The 13710-nt window shown below is 40.0% G+C and overlaps 3 protein-coding genes across 3 annotated transcripts in view; 1 reads left to right on the top strand and 2 right to left on the bottom strand.

Annotated features, from left to right (window-relative positions):
- Positions 1-13710, top strand: part of plaub (plasminogen activator, urokinase b) — a 396726-nt gene that overhangs the window by 278109 nt on the left and 104907 nt on the right. The gene's annotated exons all lie outside the window — the stretch shown is intronic.
- Positions 1515-7951, bottom strand: tvp23b (trans-golgi network vesicle protein 23 homolog B (S. cerevisiae)). The gene is made up of 7 exons (XM_050059504.1): positions 7796-7951; positions 4431-4507; positions 4002-4146; positions 3830-3919; positions 3527-3652; positions 2185-2313; positions 1515-2090 (listed from the first exon to the last, which is right to left on the bottom strand). Exons 1-7 carry the CDS (start codon positions 7805-7807, stop codon positions 2064-2066), a joined length of 606 nt encoding a protein of 201 aa, XP_049915461.1. The 5' UTR covers positions 7808-7951; the 3' UTR covers positions 1515-2063.
- trim16 (tripartite motif containing 16) overlaps positions 12188-13710 on the bottom strand; it is a 12489-nt gene continuing 10966 nt past the window's right edge. Inside the window, exon 6 of the mRNA XM_050059379.1 lies at positions 12188-13302. Coding sequence (XP_049915336.1) covers positions 12686-13302 — 617 coding nt within the window. The 3' untranslated portion in view covers positions 12188-12685. The remainder of the gene's footprint in view (positions 13303-13710) is intronic.

A 13710-nucleotide genomic window follows, 5' to 3' on the forward strand; every position in this document is an offset into this window, starting at 1 on the left:
GCTCTTTCTAACTGACACACATGTAACCGTAAGCTAAGACAACATATAGCACATAATATGCAGTGACCTAAAGGCACCACTGGGAGTCGCTGGAGTCTACTGAAGGACTCAAAGTGTAGTTAAACTTCAAATATGGATGTTTCTGCAATGAAGCTACAAATTCTAAAACATGGCTGCTTCACACACACCTTCCCCCTGAGAGAACATTTAAACGAACAGCAGTTTCAAGATGGACACCCAAGATTGGTGTCACCCATTCCAACCAAATGTCTCCCCTCCTGTTCCTAAGTTAGGACGTTGATAGATGGCCAGAGAAGTATTTTTGTAGAATATTATGATGTCACAGTGAAGATGACCTTTGACCTACTATATATAAGATGTCATCACCTTATTATTATATCCTATTAGCCATTTAAGTTCATTTCTGTCATTATTAGAAAACAGACATGTTTTGTGAGTGAACTTGACCTTTGACCACCAAATTGTGCTCAGTTCATCCTTGAGTCCAAGTAGACGTTTGTGCCAAATTTGAAAAACTGCGTTTATGAGACCGAGTTAGACTTAAGGTCACAGTGACCTTTGACCTGTGACCATTGAATCTAATGAGTTAATCGTTGAGTCTAAGTGGACGTTTGTGCCAAATTTGAAGAAATCCTCTTGGGGTGCTCTTGAGATATCACGTTCACGAGAAAGAGATGGACGCAAGGTCACAGTGACTTGGACCTTAACCACCAAACTCTAATCAGCTGTCTTTGAATCCAAGTCAACGTTTGTGCCAAATTTCAAGAAATTCCCTCAAGGTGTTCTTGAGATACGTTCGCATGAATGAGTTCGATGTGAGGTCACAGTGACCTTTGACTTACGACCATTTAATCTAATCAGTTCATCGTTTAGTCTAAGTGGACATTTGTGCCAAAATTTAAGAACTTCCCTCAAGGCATTCTTGAGATGTCACATTTATGAGAATGAGACTGACACGAGGCTACAGTGACTTTGACCTTTGACCACCAAATTCTAAACAGTTCATCCTTGAGTCCAAGCAGACGTTTGTGCCAAATTCGAAGAAATTCCTTCAAGGCATTCTTGAGATATTACATTCATGACAATGAGACAGATGCAAGGTCACAGTGACTTTGACTACCAAATCCTCAGTTTATCATTGATCCCAAGTGGACATTTGTGCCAAATTTCAGGAATATCCTCAAGGTGTTCTTGAGGTATTGCGTTCACGAGAATGAGTATGATATGAGGTCACAGTGACCTTTGACCACTAAATCTAATTAGATAATCATTGAGTTCAACTGGACGTTTGTGCCAAATCTGAAGAAATTCCTTGAGGTGTTCTTGACATATCGCATTCATGATAACTGATGACCCGACAACATTGTATTGTCTGTATTAAATCATGATCCTTTTTTTAAACGACTGACACAACTCATCAGATTTAACCTGTACTTTTGTTTGGTCACAATAACACCTGCGTGCATAATGCATCAATAAAAAACACCACACTGTTCGGAAAAATGTTACAAATGTATTTGCACAAAAGAAGATGTTCCACATAGTTTCTTTACATACATATTTACAAATCTCCTGGAATTCTTTGCACTGTTACTTTACAACCTTTTCTTTTATACAAACAAAAATGTTTGTACGACACCTCTCAGAAACGACATGGTTTAGTTTTATAAAGATTGAAGAGGCAATGAAAACAAACTAAATAAGACACCTCAGGGAGCTGTGAGACGACAGGACACATCAAACTACATCTGAAGCCTTTACACCCTGTTTCATTCATGCATGTACACAAAGTTAAAGTCTTTGGGGTTTATTGCCTCAGTTATTGGAAACAGCCACCAGACCTCAAACCTCTCTAAGAAAACTCTCTATAGATTTGGGACTGATGGGGTCACACATGAAGTTAGAAAGAAAAGAAAAAATCAAAACCAGTTATTTTCAGTTCAGATTGCAAAAAGGTTTCTCTCTACGTACATACCTGCTAAAAGAATAGATATAACAGCATTAAGAATAATGCAAACGTGTTAAAATCGCAGAGCTGCACTCTACGATTCCTCTTCTTTAGACAGTGCCTGGGGATGGAAAACACAACACACACACGTGAGGATTCATTAAACAACAAATACTGAGACTAATCAGTGTGTTCTACTCAAAATATAAAGTCACCTGTTTGAGGAACTGTCGTCCAAAATAATTTGTAGCCATGTTCTTTAAGCTGGTCTTGCCTCCCACTTTACACCGCACGTATCCGTAGAGGTTGGCCCCTTGCAACACCACGCCCATGATCACAACAGGCTGTGTGGAGGACGACAGTCACAGTTTAATATTTGTGATTTGACAGCAAAAGGACTTTATGAAAGTACGAGGCTGATGGTCGTTCATATGTATCTTATTATCAAACCAATTACACCTGAGCCAATGTCTCGCATTCTGGGAGATACTGCTGCCAGCGTCGCGCTGCTCGCACACATCCAATCAGCTGGGAGATAAGCGAGCAGCAAGTTTGCCTCGTTCCACAAGCTCTCTTAGCTTTTTTAGTCACATATAAATAATTAAGCAGCTCTGTCACATGCAACAATCATATTAACACAAGCACAAAAAAGCAAACATGAAAGTACTTGCTGCTATTTTAGTTTGAATGCATATTGTTCGTTGGTTGAGTCATGGGCGGATCATGAGACAATGGGGCCCCTGGGAACACATCTGCAAAAGGCCCCACCTCGTCTACACAGGGAGACACACTCTCTATTTTTGTTGTTGTTTTGCACCTCTTTATTGTCGTTATGCATTTATCGTGGTTTTGTGTCATTTTATTTCTCTTTTATGTAATTTCGTGTATTTTTTTTTATCGTTTTGCCCCTTTTTGTAGTGAGTTTTTTGTCTTTGCATCTCTTTATGGTCGTTTTGAGTCTCTTTCTGGTCACTACGTGTGAATTAAGTTACATTTTGCAAGTCAAGCCCTGGGGGCCCCTGGACCAGCGCCTGGTCGGCCCGTTCAGTAATCCATCCATTGGCTCAGTGGGTGTGTATTCATGAATGATTAACTATCAAAGTCATGGCTCATTGCGGGGTTTCTGCTCACGGCGATGTTTATCACTTTGCCACTCAGGTGCAGAGAGGCATGACAGAGCACCTGGGCAAGCTTGGAGGATGACCTATGACCTGCAGCTTCTGCTATGGTCATACGCCATCTTCCTGTTTTAGCAACAACGCTCTTCTTTTAAACTCTTTTAAACTTAAGCTATTTGTCAAACAAGTATGTGGCGAACAGTGTGGCTAATCAACACTGTCAGGAAGTAATTTTGAGAAGATGAAACATCTTGAAATGCCGAAATACCCCGAGGTGGGGTTTAGCTGTAGGCTTGGTGCTGAGAGCCTCAGACAGTGCAGAAAGGTCAGAGAGTATTCAGAAATGGGCTAACACAATGACAGTCTTTTTTAGGGATTTGTTGACAATAAGACAACATAAACATGGCAGCAGTTTTATCCTTTAAAGTTGAGGACTTACCACCCATTTAATCCTGAAGGAAAAAAGGGTGCTGAAAGCAAAGATGACCCAGAGGACCGGACAGACAACCAGTCCAATCCAGAAGATTCGGGACTCAGAATCTGACGCCTGTTGCTTCCCAGTTCCCTGAAAGAAAACAGGATATTCTCACAACTAGGACATCTGCAAAGACCATAAAGCCTGTTGATAAGTCAAAGAGCTCATTTATCAACTCCATACAGTCCAAGAGGTCAGTGTCATGTGACGCACAACAACTACTGTGACACCAAAGCGCACACAGCGACATGGAACAAGCTAGCTTACCTTCCTAGCCTCAAAGACCCAGTGACTACGTCCATCATCATCCACCTGGTTCCACCACCTCAGACCGACCATCAGCCTCCCAGTGATGTTCTGTAAAAACATTAACATCAGCACTGTGAAAAGAATTCCTGTTAATGACTCTATGCATCTTAAAAAGAAGTAAGGGACATACTTTTACTGTCCAGAAGTCACATGACAGCAGGAGGATTATTGCGACCATGCAGCCGATGAAACTGCTACTGATGATCCCACAGAGCAGGTACACGATGATGGCACTAACTCTGAAGAAGAGGTGGAAGAAGGAGGCCACTGGATGCCTGGTGACAGAACACGTTTAACACAATGTTGAGCATGTTTTATCTGCATCGTAAAACAAGCCATGATGGATTCAAACTGCTTGTGTTGTGCAACCAACAATCAAAAACTCAGTATATTCAGTTTCCTGTCACACATGACAAAGACAAGTATCAGATCCTCACATTTAAAAGCTGGAACAAGAACATATTTGGCATTTTCTTGCTTGAAAAGTAACTAAAACAAATCATGTGTAGTTCAGCCAGTACTGAGACACACTTATAGTCCATCAGCTCTGTTAACTTACTTAATATTGGTCCTCTTTGACCTTTTCCCTGCATCCTCCTCCGCGTCAAACAGAGACACGTCTTCATCATTGGTATCCTGAGGGATCAATAAGGAAGAGGCTGAATCCTCAGAGACTAAGTACACAAAACCATCTTAACTACAGCCTCAGCTCTGTTTACATAAGGACCAGTCGTCTGTCATGTGAGCTGAGCGGTAACAACATGTTTTAGTCTTTACTAACAATACTGGTTCTTAAATTCTTCGTGTTCTTTGTGTATTCAATAAGACAAATGTTCGTGGAAGTATTTCATAAGTTCACAAGTGTCATTTTTATTTATTGCTGACAGCCACAAGGACAGTAAACAATGTAGGATTTTGTAAACAAAAACACGTGTTGATTTTAAAGAAGCAGGCTTTAAAGTTCACGGATCTGATAGAACTTAAGACTGCAAAAATATCTATCTATCTATGCTGGATGGCATCTGCACAATGATTATGTATGTCTATATAAAACGACATCCAGTGTGCAGGATTTACAATGATATATTGGCAGAAACTGAACATAATAAGTATGTTTTCTTTAGTGTATAATCACCTACAAATAGAGGAATAGACCTCTGTGGATTTCCAGCTCCCAATAAAAACCTCCAGAACAATAAACACTGAAGGAATTCTAGCTGGAGAAGTTTTAGCTAGTTGCAACCCTCACTGCTAGATGCCACTAAATCCTCCTAAATCTTCCACACTGGACCTTTAAGTTATATTTGATTAACTAGGTAAAGGTAAATGGTTATGTTATACTGGATAGATGTTAAGCCTATTATTCCTATGTATATTCAATAAACACTAAGTTCAAAATGAGTAGGACCATGTATGTGTATTCTTCTTCCTACTCCTTTTTGGAGATGTTTTATTTATCTAGTTTGTTTTTTGAGAATGTGCAGTTTATGTTTACTGTGCATTTTATTGTTTTTTATTGTTGTCAGAGTCCGACACAGAAGCTAAAGCCTGATTTATGGTCCTGCGTTAAATCAACGACGTACCTACATCGTAGGGTACGTGGCTACGCAGTAGACTCGCCGTAGCCCCCGGCGTAGCCTGACGTGCACCTCCCAAAAAATGTAACTACACGTCGAGGTGACGCAGACCCAGCGCAGACCGAGAGGGCTGTGATTGGTTTGCTTGGTAGCAACAAATTTCCAGTTCCGTATTTCCAGATTGCGCCATCCCCGCCATCTTTAAACATCTTCTGTTGCGATGTAGATGTTGCAGTATTAACATACTTTCTTCGACATCCAACAACTCCAACTCCAGCAAGATTCTCTCTCTCTCGGCCACCACTGTTCTCTGTGACCGGAAAAGCCGGAAGCTAAACAAAGAATCAACTACAGACGACGATAACCATTCAGGAAAGGAACGCAGCCCCCTACCGCTCTGGCGGTGAATTGCACCGCAACGAAATGGAGTGACGGAGAAGTTCGAAGGGCTCACGACGGCATCACGGCAACGACGTAGGTACGTCATAGGTACACCGCAGGACCATAAATCAGGCTTAAGCAATGTACTGCTGTGGATGGGGCTCAGCAACAAAACGTATTCTGGCCAACACAAAAAAAGCCCCACCTAAAAAAATCAATATCAGTTTAAGTGTACGCTACATTGAGAGTATTTTCACTGCTTGAGTTTTTAACAACTACAGTTCACCACTTACACGGTCATTAAATTCACCAAACCCCATTAACAAAAATAGTAATTTTAGCACACAGAACAAAGGAGCTGCTGGTCTACTGCTGCCTCGACAAGTTAGTTAGTTAGTTAGTTAGTTAGTGTTATTGTGTGACTTTGGTGAATGCGAACTAACCCTTTAAAACACCTGAATCACACAATAGCTCAAACAAACTAGCTGATGGAGGCAGCAGCAGACCAGCAGCTCCTGTGATCAGAGATGTTAAATCATTATTTTGCTCAGTGGAGTCTGGCTTGGAAGAAAGCAACATAACAGCTTCTTTTTCCTGTTGGAAATCACTCTGACATTAAGGTAAAATAGTCTCTATATAGCGACACTTCAGCTGATATTGACCTTTTAGGTGGGACTTTGTTCAGGTGGCTAAGATACATGTTGTTGTTGAGCCTGTGTGATGCCACAGAGAAGCAGGGCCATGACACATGAGCCCGCACGCTTCAGCCAGAAGGAAGGTGCTCCAGGATATGAGGAGGAACCGGCATTGCCCTTGTCATAGTGACTTGATCACACGCCCTTCTGTTTGTTGTGCTAACCTCAATATTTGTTTATTGTGTTTCACATCATAGGCCCACAAATATTTATCCATATCTCACAATTATCAGACTCTGATCATGTGCCTGACCCTCCCTGTGTCCATGAGTTTAATTTATTTTAAACAGTTTAGGCTGTTTAATTGTTTTATATCATCATGCAACTATAAATATCAGCAGGTGATTTCAATACAAAGTAGTAACCACTGTGTGTGAACACATTAATGTGTCAGACCTGATTACCTGCTGTGAAACAACAAGACCCTCATCCATTTAAAATCAACATTAGTTCTTCTGAGCTCATTTTGGTGAAAGTATCTCAAAAGTAGTGCAATAAGTAACTGATTACTTACAAATGAAGGCAACTAATGATATGTAATTTATTACATTTAGAGAGTAACGTGCCCAACACTGTGTTTTAGTCAGTTCATTTCAATTTACTTAGCTTTATTAGCATAACATTTCATGTGTGTTGCCAAAGCACCATTACAATTTTAGACAGTGAATTCAATTAACAGCAGCGGAATATATTAGGTAATTAAATGAAATTAAATTACACAGTCTATGGATGAGTAGCCGATACAACCACACTAAAAGAAAATGGCCTCTCCTTTAAAATTACACATGACAAATAAACAAACGGCGGAAGTGTCGCTGTTGATTTAAGGTGCTGGTTTATATCTTTGTTTCAGCATTGTAATAATGGAACAACGTAGCTAAGTTAGGCTAACAGCTAACGTTAGCTGACACTGATGCTGCTTGCTAGCGTTAGCTGACTGTTAGCAACAAAGTTTATATCCATGTAACGGTACACAAACGTAAACTAAACACTTGTGCGACTGTTTATCAGAGGAAAACTTCACCGCTATGAGGTTTGGAAAGCCGAAGCTAAGCTAACGTTCGCTGTGTGTACATGTAAATAGCCACCAAAGCTAGCATGCTAGCTAACTACTTAGCGACATTAGCACGACAGATGTTCAACTCAGCTGGAGGATACTTTGTGTCGACGAGCTAACTTCATGTTATTAGACTCACTACATGACGCCACATCAGCTGCTGGACATATTACACACTGCACATAACTAATAAACAGTAAAACGAGTCACTTACGTCTGTTAGCATGTTGAAATTTCAGCAGGATCTTCCGTGGTTACATGCTCAGTTGGAATACACGTCACTGTACACGGTGGTCAGCTGACCAGAACGTGCCACGTATATTGTTACGTCATTGCAAAGGTTGCGTTTTTATTTTAGTAGTTTAATAATTAGTTTAATTGGTGTGTTTATCGTGTGCTTATTATATAATACCCCCGAGAACTGATGTGTTTATATTATATTATATGTCATGACCTGGCTCAAAGCCATGACAAAGACGAGGAGACGTACGGTTGTGAAAGTAAAACGAAATGATTTTATTACAAACAATATTAACTTAGGTAATTGGCAACATAATCAAATACTAACAGAACTAACTAAACCACAACATAATGCGCCGAGGAATCGCGGGCGCAGTGATGCAGCCGCACCAGGTAGGTCATGGAGCGGAGCAGAGCAGAGCACAGAAGAGCAGAGAGCAATGTGAGGAGCAGCGCCAGCTCTTATACACCTGTGGACTGGCCAGGTCCACCCAGGTGTGGCAAGCCCCACCTACGACCTGCAAGGAAAGAAGACAACACAAAAGAGGGAACACAAAACACAACAGCAGGCCCTAGAGGCAGGAGGCCGTCACATATACTATATTATACTATAACATATTATATTATATTATATCATGTCATGTTACCTTATGTTATGTTATGTTACGTTACGTTACGTTATATTATGTTATGTCATGTAATGACATGTCATGTTATATTATATTATGTTATGTCATGTCACATCACATCACGTTATATTATGTTATGTTTTGTTACGTTATATTATGTTATGTTATGTTATATTATGTCAAGTCATGTCATGTTATATTATGTTATGTTATGTTGTTATATTATGTCACGTCACATCCCGTTATATTATGTTATGTTTTGTTACGTTATATTATGTCATGTCATGTCATGTTATATTATGTCACGTCACATCCCGTTATATTATGTTATGTTTTGTTACGTTATATTATGTTATGTTATGTCATCTCATTATGTTATGTTATGTTATATTATGTCACGTCACATCCCGTTATATTATTTTATGTTTTGTTACGTTATATTATGTTATGTTATGTTATATTATGTCATGTCATGTCATGTCATGTTATATTATGTTAACTATGTCATGTCATGTCATGTCATGTTATGTTATGTTATGTTATGTTATGTTATATTATATCATATCATATCATATCATATCATGTCACGTCACGTCACGTTATATTATGTCATGTCATGTCATGTTATATTATATTATGTTATGTTACCTTATATTATGTTACGTCATATCATGTCATGTTATGTTATGTTATGTTATGTTATGTTATGTTATGTTATATTATATCACGTTTTGTTACGTTATATTATGTTATGTCATGTCATGTCATGTCATGTCATGTTATATTATGTTATGTTATGTTATGTCATGTCACGTCATGTTATATTATATTATGTTATATTATGTTAACTATGTCATGTTATGGTTATGTTATGTTATGTTATGTTATGTTATGTCACGTCACGTCACGTCACGTTATATTATGTGATGTGATGTGATGTGATGTGATGTGATGTGATGTTATGTTATGTTATATTATATTATATTATATTATTTTATCGCATTGATATGTAAAATGCTGCAGGTGTATTAATGTGCTACCTGTAGGCCTTGTAAACATTTGTTGTGCTTTATGAGAAGTTTTGTACCCCCTGATGCATGGATTCTGTAGAAAACAGGACAGACAGTTTTAGGGTTGACATTTTTAAAAATAAGATATGGTGGAGAAAACATCTGGACTTGATTTTATTGTGGCTTTGTATGAAAAAAAACTCCACAGCAGGACTAAATGTAAGTTTGCACACTAATTTGTTCACACAGCCATCGGAGGATTATAAGACAATGGGCCCCTGGGCACAGGTATGCAAAGGGCCCCACCAGTTCTGGAACAAGTCAGCACAGTGTCAACTGTGGACACCTTCAGGTTTCTGGGTACCTCAATCTCTCGGGACTTTAAGTGGACCTCCCACACAGACACTGTCCGGGAAAAGGCCCAGCAGAGGCTGTACTTCCTGCGACAGTTCAGGAAGCTCAACCTGCCACAAGAACTGCTGATCACGTTCTACACAGCCATAATCCAGTCTGTTCTCTGCACATCCACAGATCTGGATCTGTCACCAAACTGGACAGGAACAGACTGAAAAGGACAATCAGGTGTGCAGAGAGGATTATTGGGACTGATCTTCTCTCCATCGAGGACCTGTACAGGTCGAGGGTCAGGAACATCAGTGTAGACCCCTCACACCCCAGACACATTCTGTTTAATCTCCTCCCCTCTGGTAAGCGCTACAGAGCACTGTTCGCCAAAACAGCCCATCACAAAGACAGTTTCTTCCCCCAGGCTGTCGCTCTGATGAACTCCGACAGTCACAGAGTGGCCGGTCAAACAATAAACACTGCATCCTTGTATACTGTATATATTTTTTGTATATTTGTATATTTCTGTATATTCCACTCTAATTTTGAGTACTTCTGTCAATTCTGGTATATTGAGAGCAAGTCTACCGGAGTCACATTCCTTGTATGTGCACACGTACTGATTCTGATTCTGAAGTCACACAGACTTTGTGGCAGTTATACGTCTCTTTGTGGTCATTTTGCATCTTTTTGTGGTGGTTTTGTGTCTTTTATTGTCATTTTTGATTCTTTTTCCCATTGTTGGAGTTACTTTATGTCTCTTTGCAGATTCTCTGCACTTCTTTGTTTTCAAGTTGAGTCTCTTCCTGGTTGGTACGTGTTAATTTGGGTGACATTTCACAAGGGAAGGCCATGGGGCAAGTGTGGTGTGAGACCGTACTTTATTATCACCAATTGCACTTAAATAGGCAAACCTTAGATCTTGCCATCAGTTTGCTGTGTTACACAACTTTAATGGCAACTTTAGTATTTTTCAATCTGGATCATATTTTTGTTTTTGTGTGTAAGTGACTAATGTGAACAATCACGTCTGCAATTGGTCCAGTATTGAGGAGAACGCAAAATATACTGCAATGTGGCCACACTGGCACTGGCGCACCATCAATTTACTATGTCCACTAAAAGTGTTTGTTTTTGCCACTGACAGGCTCAGATTGTTATTTGTGTCTGACAACACAATTGAAAGGATCCCTACGGAGACAGACCTTTTAGTTAAAGAGTAAGATCCTTTTTGTTTAACCCTTTGAAACCTGGGGTGACATCACTTTTCTTGTGCTGCTTTCAGACTCCTTTCACAAGTATTAAATTTGAACCTTTGAGCAATTTGGTGGGATTTCTTTGAAAAACATGGGGGGAAAAAACTCAAAAGAAAAGGATATAGAAAATTATTTTTTTTAAAACTGGGGAAATGGCTAGGAAAAATATATATTAATAATAATAATTATTATTATTACAAATTAAAAATTATGGAACAGAATTATTAGAATTTTTTGAGGTCATTTTATTGTTTTTTTGTTTTTTAATTTCTTTTTGCTTTGACTAATTTTCTTGTTTTTAATTTTCTCTTTTTACTAATTTCTTGCGTCATTTTTTTTTGGTTGCTCATTGCCTTCTTCCCATTTATTCTGTGAGAAATCAAGTCAGTCTGCTCAGGTTTCAAAGGGTTAAACAGAAACAGCCCTGAAATCACCATCGTCAAACTCACCAGACTCCATTTAAATAAATGGTAATTTAAGCGTGTATAGAGGCAGAATATTTTTACATCTAACTGGGGAAATTAAGGGTTTATTTCAACCTAACCAGAGCTGGGGATTGTTGGAACAGTGGAAAGACGAACCAAGGTGGTTTTTATGAGATTTATTTTGTTTCTGTCAACTTTGAATGACGTGTGTCATACGATGATAAAATTACTGTTAATTTAAATGGACTCTGGTGGCTTCGGTGAAAGTAATTTCAGGGCTGTTAGAGTTGAGGTTCGTTGCAATATTCCCCTGAGGGATTATATAAGTCTGTTTCATGGCTGCCGGCTGCAGTGCTCACACAATACTGAATCAGTTTAAGACACAGCTGTTCCAATACACAACACATGAGATAACAGGGTTCAGGTTGAAACATACCAAAGTTATCCTTTAATGTTACTGTATTTTACACATTAGTGTGCCTGTTTTTGTTTCGGTCGATATCAAAATTCTACCTTGAGCTTCTACATGAACTACATACATATGTGATCCTGTCTTGTTTGGTGGGCTCTGACAACATCTCTCATCTGTATTTAATCATTTCAGACATGACTCTGAATTTATGATGATTGCAACAGACAAAATTACTTCCCAGTGTTTCCACCAGTTGATGCAATAAGGAAACTCGAGCTGTGAATGAAACCAGACGCCTTTTTTTTTTTTTGCAAATGAAGATACAAATTTTTATTTGCCTGCAGAAAATATAGAACACCTCTGAATTCACAGTGGGATGAAAAGTAACAGTAGTCCCAAAAGTACAGGAGTATAAATACGACTTAAACCCAAACATACACCAGATAAACATTCACAACTTATATTAGCTTTACAAAATATCAGGCTGCTGTAAACAGGTTTATGTTTTCCTTAAAGGGTCGTTTGGATCTCTTGAAGCTGGGTTGTATGAAGTTCTTACACATAGTCGGTGTGTTACCTACAGCAGATGTCAGGCAGCACAGCCCCAGTTTGGAAAAGCAGGCTGGAGTACTGACAAGAAAGTTCATACAACCCCACTTCAAAAGATCCAAACTATCCCTTTAAAGTTTCAGATATTAAATCTATTTTTGGGAGGCAAACATTTTAAAAGCAGCAGTGTCATATTGTTGAATTGTCCCTTAATGATCCAGGAGAAACCGACTTCTACTCATTGTTGCGCTGCTGGTTTTGAAACGATAGTTCCGTTTGCAGGTGAGGTGGGAGGAGACGGGCTTTTGAGTCGTAATGGCTCCCCTGGCACCACCAAGGCGACAACATTCTCCTTCTTGGACAACCAGAAAGCCGGGTAAATCGGCTCCAGGAACTCTGCCTGGTAGTTGTGGATGAGCGTCATGGTTTCATCCACGCCGTAGAAAGCCAGGAGGCCCCTCGAGTAGTCCACGTACACCCCGATACGAGTGAACTTCTCCACATTCAGAGGCGTCTCCACGTCGCTGTGCCAGGCGGAGAAGGTGCGGCCGTTCCACTGGAGGCACCAGGAGAAGTTGTTTCCTGTGATGCAGCTGTTGCTCTCGCTGCCTTTGCGGTCGATGCTCTTGTAGGTCAGACCGACGTGCGTGCCCTCGCCGCTGATGTCTGCCTCGAAGTAGTGGCGCCCCAGATAGAAGCTCTCTGCTGCCAGAACTTGGCGCCAGTGCTCAAACCTCTCAGGTACGTCAGGATAAGGATGCTGCCACGGCGTGGTGTTGGTCACCTTCCTGTTTTCCTCCGTCAGCCGCAGGAACTTGTGAGCGGTGTCAGCGTCGAAACTCACCTGGGCGGCGTCTGGGGGAGGATTGTGAAAATGTTTACTCATGTTGTAAGTGTGACATAAGACTGTAATCAGGAGGACAAACACCACTGAGGTCATCGGGGTCATATCCTCCATAGTCACAACATAGTAGTCTGACTCGTGACTCTGTACAAAACCACAGTGATGTCATGTTTCGGATGTCTACAGTATGGCAGTTTATTTAAAGGCCCAGTGTGTAGGATTTAGAGGGTGTATTGGCAGACTTGGAATATAATATAAGTTCAAATAAACACAAGAAGTTTGTGCTCTAGAGAAAGGATCAGCACTCAGTGAATAACCTCCTAAGCCCTATGATAAGCTAATATGGCAAGGCTTAACTATACAGACCAGTGAGCAGTGATAACTAACATGTCTTTGGGGTCATCGGGTGGGAACCTCCT

This window comes from Epinephelus moara, chromosome 13 (assembly GCF_006386435.1).
Source record: "Epinephelus moara isolate mb chromosome 13, YSFRI_EMoa_1.0, whole genome shotgun sequence".
Taxonomy (NCBI): domain Eukaryota; kingdom Metazoa; phylum Chordata; class Actinopteri; order Perciformes; family Serranidae; genus Epinephelus; species Epinephelus moara.

Excerpts from the sequence above, each read along its gene's own strand:
- tvp23b (XM_050059504.1), bottom strand. Across the intron at positions 4,147-4,430 it reads TCAAAGAGGACCAATATTAA|GCATCCAGTGGCCTCCTTCT; the intron begins GTAAGTTAACAG and ends TTCTGTCACCAG. Across the intron at positions 2,314-3,526 it reads CCTTCAGGATTAAATGGGTG|CCTGTTGTGATCATGGGCGT; the intron begins GTAAGTCCTCAA and ends TCCTCCACACAG.